Source organism: Giraffa tippelskirchi, chromosome 7 (genome assembly GCF_054371585.1).
Source record: "Giraffa tippelskirchi isolate mGirTip1 chromosome 7, T2T-mGirTip1v1.2.pri, whole genome shotgun sequence".
Taxonomy (NCBI): Eukaryota; Metazoa; Chordata; class Mammalia; order Artiodactyla; family Giraffidae; genus Giraffa; species Giraffa tippelskirchi.
In genome coordinates this window covers 100,165,698-100,179,151 of record NC_137281.1, presented here as the reverse complement: position 1 = coordinate 100,179,151, position 13,454 = coordinate 100,165,698, and the positions used below count along the sequence as shown (strand labels likewise).

The 13,454-nt window shown below is 44.7% G+C and overlaps 1 protein-coding gene across 1 annotated transcript in view; it reads left to right on the top strand.

The window, feature by feature from the left end:
• The window catches only part of EHD4 (EH domain containing 4), an 86,926-nt gene that overhangs the window by 29,668 nt on the left and 43,804 nt on the right, over positions 1 to 13,454 (top strand). Inside the window, exon 3 of the mRNA XM_081507772.1 lies at positions 7,052 to 7,149. Within this exon, the coding sequence (XP_081363898.1) occupies positions 7,052 to 7,149 (98 nt within the window). The remainder of the gene's footprint in view (positions 1 to 7,051; positions 7,150 to 13,454) is intronic.

The window sequence follows — 13,454 nt, the reverse complement described above, 5'->3', positions numbered from 1 at the left end:
TTCAAAGTCTGCTGTCGGGGGGTAGTTGCACACCCCAGAGGAGAAGGACACCCCAAGAGCACACGGAGGGCACGAGTCCTGGGAGACACTGGCATGTTTTGGTTCGTTGAAGAAAGGCCAGGAGTTGGCAAGTTGGCCTCTGACCGTTCTTCCTACATTTGGATTAGTTAGTTTATTTTCCCTCAACCTACTGTTCAGAAAATGGTGGTCTTTTTTTTTTTTTTTTTTTTAAATCCAGATAGCTACAGGCATCATTTTCTGTTTAGGAGCTAGTGTAATTTTAAACTGTCACCTTTCACAGAAGAAGTTCTTAATCTCATTTACTTCTCCTGTTTCTCTTTCTAAAATAACTCATCACTGGCCCTAGGGATTGAAATTTTGAAAGTTCCTTCTAAGTTGAAGGAATCTGAACAGTACTTCCAGTGCTCCTGTTATTTTAGCCAGGCCTGATGGGGGTGACGGTGTGATCAAAACACAAAAAACAGCCACTGTCTTGAATTTGCAAAATGGTTTAGCAATAATAAAACACATATGTGTATTTTTGTACTTATACTCTTTTTGTTACCTCTATGCTTGTGATTAAGTGAGACTTCATTAAATGGACTTTTTAAAGACTATGAATATTGCACAGTCACTTAGTACTGCTGGGACTTTTTTTTAAAAAAGCTGACTTAATACAAGTAAACAGCATTGGTCCAGACACATGCTGACTCCACCAGATAATTTAGCTGCAGAGATTAAGGAAAATAGGCTCTTGCAAAGTGATTCACTAGCAAAACTGTGTTGTTTTTTTTTTAAGCTGAGAGAGTAACTGGTTTGGGGGGCAGAGTTATTTTGTTTTGTTTTGGGTGGTGTGCTTTTCCCTAATAAACTCCCTGAAGCCCATCCTATTAACCTTTATCCTCAGGATTTGCGATGGCTCCTACGTCATTAAGCCATTGTTCTTTATCGGCAGCTGCCCGCACAGCCCTGGTCTTGTCATCCCAGAAAACCAGTTTTTCCCCCTGTGGTGGTTGGGAGAGGGAGACCTGATTTAGAAAAGGCCACGTGGAGGTTGAGCTGCATGGGATTGCCAATGTTCAACCATATTTTACTTGCAAAAGTGGTAATTCCATAAGACTGGATCAAAGGGATAACCACAGGCTTTTCACAGTCTGGTTGTGAAATTAAATTCCTCCTGGGCAGTGGAAATTTAGACCAGGCCTTTGTGGTAGGACCATGTAATAATAATTTCTGCAGGTTAGTTGTCAAAGTCTTTTTGCACATTGGGTACTATTCACTGTGCCAATTTAGGAAGTATTTCATCTCTCTGATTTTACTCTTATCAGTAAAGGGAGCCTGGGCAGGAACAGTGTCATACTCTCTTCCATAATAAACTAAGATGAACCCAAAAGACTACCTGGGAGTCCTCAGGCCAATAGAATTGCTCAGACCTGACTGAGGTCACAGGGTGAATGGGAAAGAAGAGGTTAAGAGCCGGATCTTCTGCCTCCCAGAGACTGCTCCACCCTCCACTAGTAAATTGAGGGCAAGTCCCACCAAAGGGGCCTCTTTGGTAGAATCTCGGGGCTGTGGCACATCACTCCTCTGTTCTAAGATGTTGCCCTCTGTGTGATAAAAGATACACAGTGGTGACTCAAATGCATGAAATGGCAATAGCAGCCTAACTGCCAGGTCTACATCCTAGCTCTGTCACCTACCAGCTATGTGACTTGGCAAGTTATGGCATGTGACCCTTCTGTGCCCTTGCTGGGGAGGAAAAAATTTTCCTCTACCCTTCTAGGTTCATCTGGCTGGTCTAAGAATTAAGTTGACTTAAGACAGGTTAACAGGAGAAAATCAAACAAAAGTTTAATTATGTATATACATGAGACAGACCCAGGAAAATGGAATAACTCCCCCAAATGGCTGAAGCCCTTCGCTTTCTATATACCATCTCCAGTTAAAGACAGAGGAGGATGTTGGAGGCAGTGGTTTGGAATCTCAAAGGGAAGAGGAAGGCAGTTGACATGGAACTGGAAAAACAAATGTTTGGTAAACAAATGTTTGCTGGCCTATGCAGAGACAATGGGACACAGTGAGGAGTTTTAATAAATAAAACTGTGCAAGGTTCCTATCGCTTCACCTCATTGATACTATATTTATCTCTGGTGACAGCTCCCTTCCTGGAACAGATCCTCTGCTTTCCTTAGGCAGTTAGAAGGGAGGTCAAAGATGCTTCCTGAGTTTGGGGGCGGGGCTTAAAAATAATTAGTCTAAATTAATCTTCATGCCAGTGAGACACATTTTTGGGGTGGCCACATTTGCCCCCTTTCACCCTAGTCTTGTCCTTTGTAAAATGGAGATGTACAGCCCCACTGCTCAGGTTGTGGCCAGGATTGAATGAGTTAATGTGAGTTCGTGGAAAGTACTCAGGACAGTGCCTGGCACCCAGTAAGTGGTCAGTGATGTTTATGCCATTTGATGATTGCTGCGGCAACTGGGTATCGCTGCACTGGAAATGGAATCGCTATTAAGCTACTGCCTTGCTCTTTTAAAATGTTGATCACTGGATTGGAATGTTAGTGTTTGGAGGCAACTTTTAAGAACCAGAATCCCCTTTCTGTGCTGTCTTACTGTGTGGCCAGACTCCTAGTCCCTTTCCTGAGACCTTACAGCTGGGCCATTCCTTTATGCACCCTGTCTCTACTACCACTCAGCCTTCCTTGGTTGAAGGGGTGATAGGGAATGGGGGTCCTGTGTAGGTTTGATCCCTTCCTTCTCTCCTTTTATCAGAAAATAAAATAGACCAGCCCTGGTTGAGGGACATACTTCATAAACTTATATGAGGCTCCTGGACTTAACTGGCACATGTCTGCATGTTTCACGTGAAATGTACAAGGGAAGGCAAGTCCGGAAGAAGTAGGAAATCCATCCCGGGACAACAAATCTGTGCTTGGAAACATTTCAGGAGACACATATCAGTGGGAAAGGCCTGACCCAAGGCTGACTGTGTTATACCCGACAAATAACCCATGTTTCACCTTCCTTTCATGGAACGGAAGACCAGATTGCTCCAGGGTTTTTTCTGAGTTTGTATAACTAATTAAGAAAACATGAGTGTGGTTCTAACCCTTAGAGTGTGGGCTGTGCTCCCACATGAGATTCTGAAAGCTAATTTGTGCTCTGTGCTCCTTTGCCCACCTCCCCAAGCTGCCCCCCAACACATACTGGGCAGGGCTGTGCAAAGTTCAGCTTTGCACATTCAACCCTCGTCACCCTATTTGGGGTGCCCCTGAAGAGTGCCCTCCTCCTCCTCTTCCCCTCCCTCTTTTTTTTCCACCCCCTTTCATCTGCAGTCATCCTTCCTGGCCCTGGGCCTGCTTTCTTATACATTGTGTGGTGATGTCACCACACTTGACCGTCTTGTTTTGTGGCTCACACATTTTGGGTCTGCTGTTGCATCAGGAGGCATGGGAGTTGTTGAAGCTTTGTCTTTTTGCACTGCACAGAGGGAGTGGTGGTTTATAAATTTTGAATCCCTCTGTAAACTTCACACGAGAATCCAGGGCTTTTGTGTTTTGGAAAAATTGATATTTAGTGTGAGCTTGTGGTCTGGGAAAAAGGTTAGCCTCTCACAGAAGTACTTTATGTGAAATAGTTTTACATATGTGCAGTGTTCTCAGCATCACCAGATGTCTTGAACCATCTGATAAGAAGGATGGGACTATGATAAGAGACCAGATTCAGTCAGTTCAGTTCAGTCACTCAGTTGTGTCCAACTCTTTGCGACCCCATGAACCGCAGCACGCCAGGCCTCCCTGTCCATCACCGACTCCCAGAATTTACCCAAACTCATGTCCATTGAGTCAGTAATGCCATCTAACCATCTCATCCTCTGTCGTCCCCTTCTCCTCCTGCCCTCAATCTTTCCCAGTGTCAGGGTCTTTTCAAATGAGTCAGCTCTGCGCATCAGGTAGCCAAAATATTGGAGTTTCAGCTTCAACATCAGTTCTTCCAATGAACACCCAGGACTGATCTCCTTTAGGATGGACTGGTTGGATCTCCTTGCAGTCCAAGGGACTCTTAAAAGTCTTCTCCAACACCACAGTTCAAAAGCATCAATTCTTCGGCCCTCAGCTTTTTTTATAGTCCAACTCTCACATCCATACATGACCACTGGAAAAACCATAGCCTTGACTAGACAGACCTTTGTTGACAAAGTAATGTCTCTGCTTTTTAATATGCTGTCTAGGTTGGTCATAACTTTCTTTCCAAGGAGTAAGCGTCTTTTAATTTCATGGCTGCAGTCACCATCTGCAGTGATTTTGGAGTCCAAAAATGTAAAGTCAGCCACTGTTTCCACTGTTTCCCCATCTATTTCCCATTCAGTGATGGGGCTGGATGCCATGATCTTCGTTTTCTGAATGTTGAGCTTTAAGCCAACTTTTTCACTCTCTTTCACTTTCATCAAGAGGCTCTTTAGTTCCTCTTCACTTTCTGCCATAAGGGTGGTGTCATCTGCATATCTGAGGTTATTGATGTTTCTCCCAGCAATCTTGATTCCAGCTTGTGCTTCCTCCAGCCCAGCGTTTCTCATAATGTACTCTGCATAGAAGTTAAACAAGCAGGGTGACAATATACAGCCTTGACGTACTCCTTTTCCTATTTGGAACCAGTCTGTTGTTCCATGTCCAGTTCTAACTGTTGCTTCCTGACCTGCATACAGGTTTCTCAAGAGGCAGATCAGGTGGTCTGGTATTCCCATCTCTTTCAGAATTTTCCATAGTTTATTGTGATCCACACAGTCAAAGGCTTTGGCATAGTCAATAAAGCAGAAATAGATGTTTTTCTGGTACCCTCTTGCTTCTTCGATGATCCAGCGGATGTTGGCAATTTGATCTCTGGTTCCTCTGCCTTTTCTAAAACCAGCTTGAACATCTGGAAATTCATGATTCACGTATTGCTGAAGCCTGGCTTGGAGACTTTTGAGCATTACTTTACTAGCGTGTGAGATGAGTGCAATTGTGCGGTAGTTTGAGCATTCTTTGGCATTGCCTTTCTTTGGGCTTGGAATGAAAACTGACCTTTTCCACTCCTGTGGCCACTGCTGAGTTTTCCATATTTGCTGACATATTGAGTGCAGCACTTTCACAGCGTCATTTTTTAGGATTTGAAAGAGTGAAAGAGCTCAACTGGAATTCCATCACCTCCACTAGCTTTGTTCGTAGTGATATTTCCTAAGGCCCTCTTGACTTCACATTCCAGGATGTCTGGCTCTAGGTGAGTGATCACACCATCGTGATTATCTAGGTCATGAAGATCTTTTTTGTACAATTCTTCTGTGTATTCTTGCCACCTCTTCTTAAAATCTTCTGCTTCTGTTAGGTCCATACCATTTCTGTCCTTTATTGAGCCCATCTTTGCATGAAATGTTCCTTTGGTATCTCTAATTTTCTTGAAGAGATCTCTAGTCTTTCCTATTCTATTGTTTTCCTCTATTTCTTTGCATTGACCTCTGAGGAAGAGACCAGATTACCCACAAGAAATTCGGCCTACCACAGATATGCTCAGAACTCTGTTTCTACCTGAGTTCTAGAGACACAAATATGGCATTTTTTTCTATGTGAACTTACAGAGAAGTTAGTGATCCCGGTGCACTTTACTCTCACAGATCTGTCTGAGTGTTGGGCAGTGGGGTTTATAAAAGTGGAGGGACAGAAGAAAATCAGAAATGAGGGGCTTCTCATAAATGAACTTGATCCCTTTTTTTTTTAATGTTATGAAGTTTTTATTTTAGGGGTTGAGTTCAACTCAACTGACATCAGAAATATTAGGCTGCAGTCCTCAGCCAGCCACCCATTAGAGGCATGGCCTCACATGTCATAACTGCTCTGTGCTTCAACTTTTCCAGCTGCAAAATGATCATAGTCATCATTCTGACATCTTCCTGGGCTGACTTGAAAAAGTGGGAAAGAATGTCTGAGAAACTTGTCCTGAGCACCCTCAAAAGTTCACTTGCTGTGTCAGTGATCCCATGTCATGCCCAGGGCTCCCGACCCTGAGCTGTGAGGGGGCTGTGCTGTCCACACTTGCGCTGGGAAGGCTGGACAGGCCTCCCTCTTATGCATTCCCAGCATGTTTACATGCTGAGTAATCCCACCAGTTCCACTGAATGGAAGAATTGAGTTTTCCCTGAGGATTTTCGAGCCTTCTGCCTACACAGACACTGAAGTTAGCCATTTACAGTACAGGAAAAGGAGAGACACTCTACAGTTTCTGGCTTAAAACATACACAATTCCTAACAGAGATCCCCCTGGGTTGCCTGGGGTGGAAGTAACAGAGCATTTCCCTCTGGTGCTCTGGAGTTACACAGTGTCAAAGCTAAAAGAGCCTCTCCAGCCCCTGGCAAGTGTCTCCATTTACACATGATGAAGCTGAGGCCCAGTTCCCTGGGGAAGCCCTTGTCCGGGGTCCAGGCAGGTTATTGGCCTGAACCCAGGTCTGCTGACCCTCAGGCTGCAGTTTTCTTGCCACTTCACTCTGCTTCCAAGGCCAACACCAGGGCAGCTGACTGGTAGCATGGCAGAGGGATTGGGATGAGAAGGAGGAGGTGGTATCAGGGAGGTGATGGACAACGAAGGCAGCTTGGAGATGCCTGGCCAGGGCCCTGCTCACACCTGCCCTTTTGTCTACTCTTAAGACACCAAAGCACCTGGAGGATTTGGGATGTTGCCCATAGGAGCTTGCCACACCCTGAGCCTGGAGCCATAGCGTGGTCCCTAGGGCACCAGTGAAAACAGGCCCTGCTCTGCTGGCACACTGGGGAATGGGCACGGGCTAGACAGGGCTCAGGAGACTCCAGCCCAGTGAGGCAGTGATGCTGAAGGAAGCACGGGATTTCCTGGGAGGAGAAGAGCAGCGTAGAGGAGAGACAGGTGGGGCTGAGGGACTTTGCCATCACACTGACTCCACAAAGATGTCGGTAGCCAGGAGAGGCCAAGGAGCTATGAGATTAGAGCAATCTGCAACGAACAGGCCCTGATCCCAACTTTGATCTCTTTCTTCCAGATTTATGTGCTCTCAGCTGCCCAATGAGGTCCTGAAGAGCATTAGCATCATCGACAGCCCTGGCATCCTGTCTGGAGAGAAGCAGCGCATCAGCCGAGGTCAGTGCCACCCCCATCCCCAGGGCTGGCTGAGTCTCTCTGTGACGTCAGCAGAGGATTTTTGCCCATGTTTAATTCCTTTAAATATTGTCATCTACTGTTAGTACCTGCCTCACATAAATCTTCAGACTTTAAGAGGGGGCGTATCACTTGCTGCTCACTCACTTGGACACATGACAAGAAATAAAGGTGGCCAACCAGTCACCACAAGAGAGAGAGCCCTCCCTGCTGCTCCTCTTCCCCAGAATACTGGCACATATTCTCCCCCAAGTTGCCTCTGCAGCAGGCTTCCACTGAATGAGGCTTTATTGGTATTAGTATATATTTGGCACCAGATGCTGTAATGCACACTGGGGATGTGGAAAAAACAGATGCAGTTTCTGGCCTGGAGGATCTTGTGTTCTAATGAGGAAGATGGATATTTATTATTTTATCACAGAAATAAATAGAAAACAAGAGTTGGGATAATCATTCTGTGATGGGAACTGTCTATCAGGGTATAAGGGGGATATCTGGCCTTGGGTTTTTGGGAAAGGCTCTCCAGAGGAGGTGACATTGGAGCTGGAACCCAGAGGATGAATTGGATTACCTAAGGGAAGCTCTGGGCTTCCCAGGTGGTACTAGTGGTAAACCTACCTGCCAGTGCAGGAGACATAAGAGACATGAGTTCGATCTGTGGGTTGGAAAGATCCCCTGGAGGAAGGCATGGCAACCTACTCCAGTATTCTTGCCTGGAGAATACTATGGACAGAGGAGCCTGGTGGACTGCAGCCCATAGGGTCACACAGAGTCAGACACAACTAAAGTGACTTAGCATGTACATGAATGGGAAAGGAGAGATGATGAGGTGTTCAAAGGAAATCTGTGAAAGACAGAAACCGCTTGTAAAGAACAGTGACACCTGGGCTCCTTCAACCTTCACAAAGCAAGGCTAAGGCAATACTGTTTCCAGACCCATGCACTGTGGTTCAACTGATGGGCCTGTGGTTTCCCCTACCCTCCTGGTGAAGGGGCTATCGGGAGCAGATCAGAAGACCATTTACCTACAGAGGGGAAATTCCTGACAGGGAGGGCACTAGGCTAGACTCCTGTGGTCCCAGAGGCAGGTCCAGTTCCCCTTGCCCTGGCCTCTGAAACTAAGGGCAGTTCCTGGAGGCCTTGCTGGGAGGGAGAAGCTGGAGTGGATTAGTTCTTGCTGTCACTTCTCACTGGTAACTCGTCACAGCCCCTTGAACAGGACTCGCAGGATTGTGGCCAGACAGTGCACTCCCCCAGCATTCCTGGAGCAGAAGTACAGTACACCAGCCCGGGACACACCCGGGAGTCAGAAAGCACGGGTCCTGTGACAGGGGTCAAGAGAGAGCTTCCCATGTCTGTCAGCCCTCCCTTCTCATGGCATTTGAGAAATGCTGATTTTGCAGTCTCTGACTGCCTTGCTGTGCCTTCATCCATGTGTTCAGGGACTTGGTGGGCCATTAGGCTTCCTCAAGGCCTCCAAGAACATTGCACTTACAGAAAAGGCCACAAATAACCATTATTAATGGTTTTCTCCAGCTCCTTAGAGACATTTTTTCTATGCATGTACAAACATGCTGTTTTAACAGAAATGTGATTACCGTGCACATTTCCTACAACTTGACTTTTTTAAAAAATATTTATTTATTTGCCTGCATCATATCTTATTTGCATCATGTGGGACTTTTCATTGTAGGGTGTGAGCTCTCTAGTTGTGGCATGTGGGCTTCTCTCTAGTTGTGGTGCATAAGCTCCAGAGCATGTGGGCTCTGGTGCTCGGGCTTAGTTGCCCCACAGCCTGTGGGATCTTAGTTTCCCTGCCAGGGATCAAACCTACGTCCCTGCATTGGAAAGCGGATTCTTAACCACTAGACCACCAGGGACATCCCATACAACTTGATTTTTGGTTGGTGGTCCTAAATTTTAGAACCTCTGGATGTTAGCTTCAGCCTTATCCATTCCTTGTTATTGGTAGGCCTCTGACCACTGCTAATCGTCTATATTCTTCAGGGTTTCTCCCTGGCTTAGTGATTCTAAGTGTCTTTCAACCTGTAGCTCCTTCAGAGAAGTTAGCGTGGTGTGATACGCTCAGGATGCCTTGAAGACAGTTCTTTTCAGCACTTTATAATAACTGATAATAACTGACTCATATCCTAGTCTGACTTACTCTGACAAGTCCTTACTCACATCCTATGCCCAGAAATAGCACATATGGTTCCAGCCAGTCGGCCAGTCCCTGCCAGCCGTTGACAGACAGCACCTGGTACCATACCGTGCTCTGGCATCATTGCTGGTTGGGGTCACTTAGTTAACAGTTTCATATTAACTGCAGTATGTGTGCAGTTACTGCATATGACAGTAACATATTAACCCCAAAGAATGTGTGCTGTTTTAAAGCTGCTTCAGCTTTAACTATTGCAAATAGTGCTGCATTGTCACACATGTTCCTGTCTGCTGCTGTCCCTCCAGCTCTTAAATCACAGCCCCACCTTTGGTAGTCCTCGATGTCAACATTTGGTGAGCCTCAGAGACAAGCTGTGACCCCGCAGAATGTTTGAAACATCCACCATTGACCTTACTAGTGTGGCTTTGCCTCCCTGACGGATGTTTCATCTGTGAAAGAGAAAGGGGTGGCTGTCACCCCACTTCTCTGTCCCTTGGTGTGGTTGATGGATTAACCACAGAGTCTCATCAAGGCAGAGTCTCATCAAGCAGGTCCCTCTTACACATGTAGTGTCTCCTCAAAGGGTATATTCATAATAGCAGTATGAGAACAGCCACCAGAGGTTGAACCCTTGCTGTGTGTCTGCACAGTGCTCGTCACTGAGGATTTTCTAAGCTAAACCTGTGTACAGTCATGCACAGACATGAGCCCAGCCCTAACCAGGGAACCACTCACCCTCACTTCTCTGGGGATGCTGAGCCTAACAGAGTTTTTAAGAATTCCTTCCGCAGTGGCTGGGCAGGTGGGAGACCAGGCTTGACAGCTGGGAAGTGGACAAAGCAAAAGCTATTAAGGCACCACTTTTGGAGAACAGGCTGGGGGTATACATGCTCCAGGCAGTGGCTGCAGGCTGACACTGCTGTGTGGACCATGTCCACCCTCTAGCCTGCAGGCTGTGAGCCCCAGATGGGCACATGCTGGGCAGATCATGCAGCTGCAGGAGGAGGTGATGAGCATGGGGTGACTGCAGAGCACCCCCAGGAAGACCTACTGACTGCATCAGGCTTAGAATTCTCCCATCAGCGTGGAATGAAGCAGATGGTGGGTGGGGCAGTGGAACATAGTGTTGCTTTGCTGTTGGTCAAACAGGGAAGGAGTGACCTAAGCTGGGGAGCTGACTTCATCATCACTGGTGGCCCTCAGGCACCCCCAGGGCATTGCCCAGGTACCCCAGAGTTCTGGGAACCAGATGGCCCAGCAGGGATATATCTCCAGGAAAGAGCCCTGAACCTGGGGTTTAGTCATGTGCCTCCCCTCCCCTGTGGCTCCCTTCTTCCTTGTTCGTTCATCTCTCTTGTGCCATCATAAGCCTGCGTCCCTTCTACTCTGTTGAGTAGAGAGAGCAAGTGTGATTACCAGGAGGACATGGCAGTTCATGGTCATTGCTCTTCTCTTGGCCAAAGTCAGAGGTGACCAGAAAAACAGTTGACATTTCTACATGATGATTCATATTTTCGGGTGTTTGGTTTGAGGCAAAACATGGCAAACCCACTCTTATGCTAGAAGTGATCTTTACCAATTGGAATGTGTCCTTGCACAGCCTTCTCATCAGCAGAATATTAACATGGACCCTAGAAGTCCGGTCCTGCTCTATGACCCAGAGTAAAACAAGAATGCAAGGTCTGCATTGGGGGAAATAAATATCTAGATCTCTGCCTTGGTAGCTCTGTAAATAAAACCCACTAGAGTAATTGGTTTTGGAGCAATTTTTAGCATACTACTTACAATTGTGATGTTTCTCAGCTTAATTATAGTTAACAGAAAATCTTCAGGAAAAAAAGGGTGAACTTAAGATACTAACCTATAGCTTTCTTGGCTGACATAGAGAATTCTCAACAAGCAGGAATTAAAATACTCTGCAATCAATGTGATACACTATATTAACAAATGGAAAGATAGAAACCATATGATCATCTCAATAGATGCAGAAAAAGCCTTTGATGAAATTCAGTACCTATTTATGATTAAAACTCTTCAAAGAAATTGACATAGAAGGAACCTACCTCAACATAGTAAAGGCCATATATGATAAACCTACAGCAAACATTATTGTCAATGGTGAAAAGCTGAAAACATTCCCCCTAAGATCAGGAACAAGACAAGGGTGTCCACCTTTACCACTATTATTCAACATAGTTCTGGAAGTCCTAGCTATAGCAATCAGAGAAGAAAAAAATAATAATAAAAGGAATCCAGATCAGAAAAGAAGTAAAGCTCTCACTGTTTGCAGATGACATGATAGTGTACATAGAAAACCCTAAAGAAAGTAGCAGATAATTACTAGAGCTAATCAGTGAATTTAGCAAGTTTCAGGATACAAAATCAATGCACTGAAATCACTTGCATTTCTATATGCTAACAATGAAAAATCAGAAAGAGAAATTAAGGAATCAATCCCATTCACCACTACAACAAAAAGAATTAACTATCTAGGAATAAACTTACCTAGGGAGACAAAAGAACTGTACACAGAAAGTTGTAAGACACTAACGGAAGAAATCGAAGAAGACATAAGCAGATGGAGAGATATTCCATGTTCCTGGGTAGGAAGAATGAATATTGTGAAAATGACTATACTAACAAACACAATCTACAGATTCAATGCAATCCCTATCAGATTACCAATGGCATTTTTCACAAAACTAGAACAAAAAATTTCACAATTCATATGGAAACACAAAAGACCCTAAATAGCCAAAGTAGTCCTGAGAAAGAAGAATGGAGCTGGAGGAATCAACCTTCCTGACTTCAGATTATACTTCAAAGCTACAGTCATCAAGACAGTATGGTACTGGCACAAAAACAGAAATATAGACCAATGGAACAAGATAGAAAGCCCCGAAATAAACCCATGCACCTATGGGTACCTTATTTTTGACAAAGGAGGCAAGAATATACAATGGGGCAAGACAGCCTCTTCAATAAATGGTGCTGGGAAAACTGGACATTTGCATGTAAAAGAATGAAATTAGAACACTTCCTAACACCATACACAAAGATAAACCCAAAATGGATTAAAGACCTAAATGTAAGACCAGAAATTATAAAACTCTTAGAGGAAAACATAGGCAGAACACCCGATGACATAAATCAAAGCAAGCTTCTCTATGACCCACCTCCTAGAGTAACGGAAATAAAAACAAAAGTAAACAAGTGGGGCCTGATTAAACTTAAAAGCTTTTGCACAGCAAAGGAAACTATAAGCAAGGTGAAAAGACAACCCTCAGAATGGGAGAAAATAATAGCAAATGAAACAACTGACAAAGGATTAATTTCCAAAATATACAAGCAGCTCATACAACTCAATGCCAGAAAAAACAAACAACCCACTCAAAAAGTAGGGAAAGACCTAAACAGACATTTCTCCAAAGAAGATATACAGATGGCTAACAAACACATGAAAAGATGCTCAACGTCACTCATTATTAGAGAAATGCAAATCAAAACTACAATGAGATATCACCTCGCACTGGTCAGAATGCTGCTAAGTCACTTTAGTCGTGTACGACTCTATGCGACCCCATAGACGGCAGCCCACCAGGCTCCCCCGTCCCTGGGATTCTCCAGGCAAGAATACTGGAGTGGGTTGCCATTTCCTTCTCCAACAACTGGTCAGAATGGCCATCATCAAAAAGTCTACAAACAATAAATGCTGGAGAGGGTGTGGAGAAAAGGGAACGTTCTTGCACTTTTGGTGGGAATGTAAATTGATACAGCCACTATGGAAGGCAGTATGGAGATTCCTTAAAAAACTAGGAATAAAACCAACATATGACTCAGCAATCCCACTCCTAGGCATATACCCTGAGGAAAGCAAAACTGAAAAAGACACATGTGTCCCATTGTTCATTTCAGCACTATTTACAATAGCTAGAACATGGAAGCAACCTAGATGTCCATTGACAGATGAATGGATAAAGAAATTGTGGTACATATATACAATGGACTATTACTCAGCCATAAAAAGGAATGCATTTGAGTCAGTTCTAATGAAGTGGATAAACCTAGAACCTATTATACAGAGTGAAGTGAGTCAGAAACAGAAAGATAAATATCGTATTCTAAC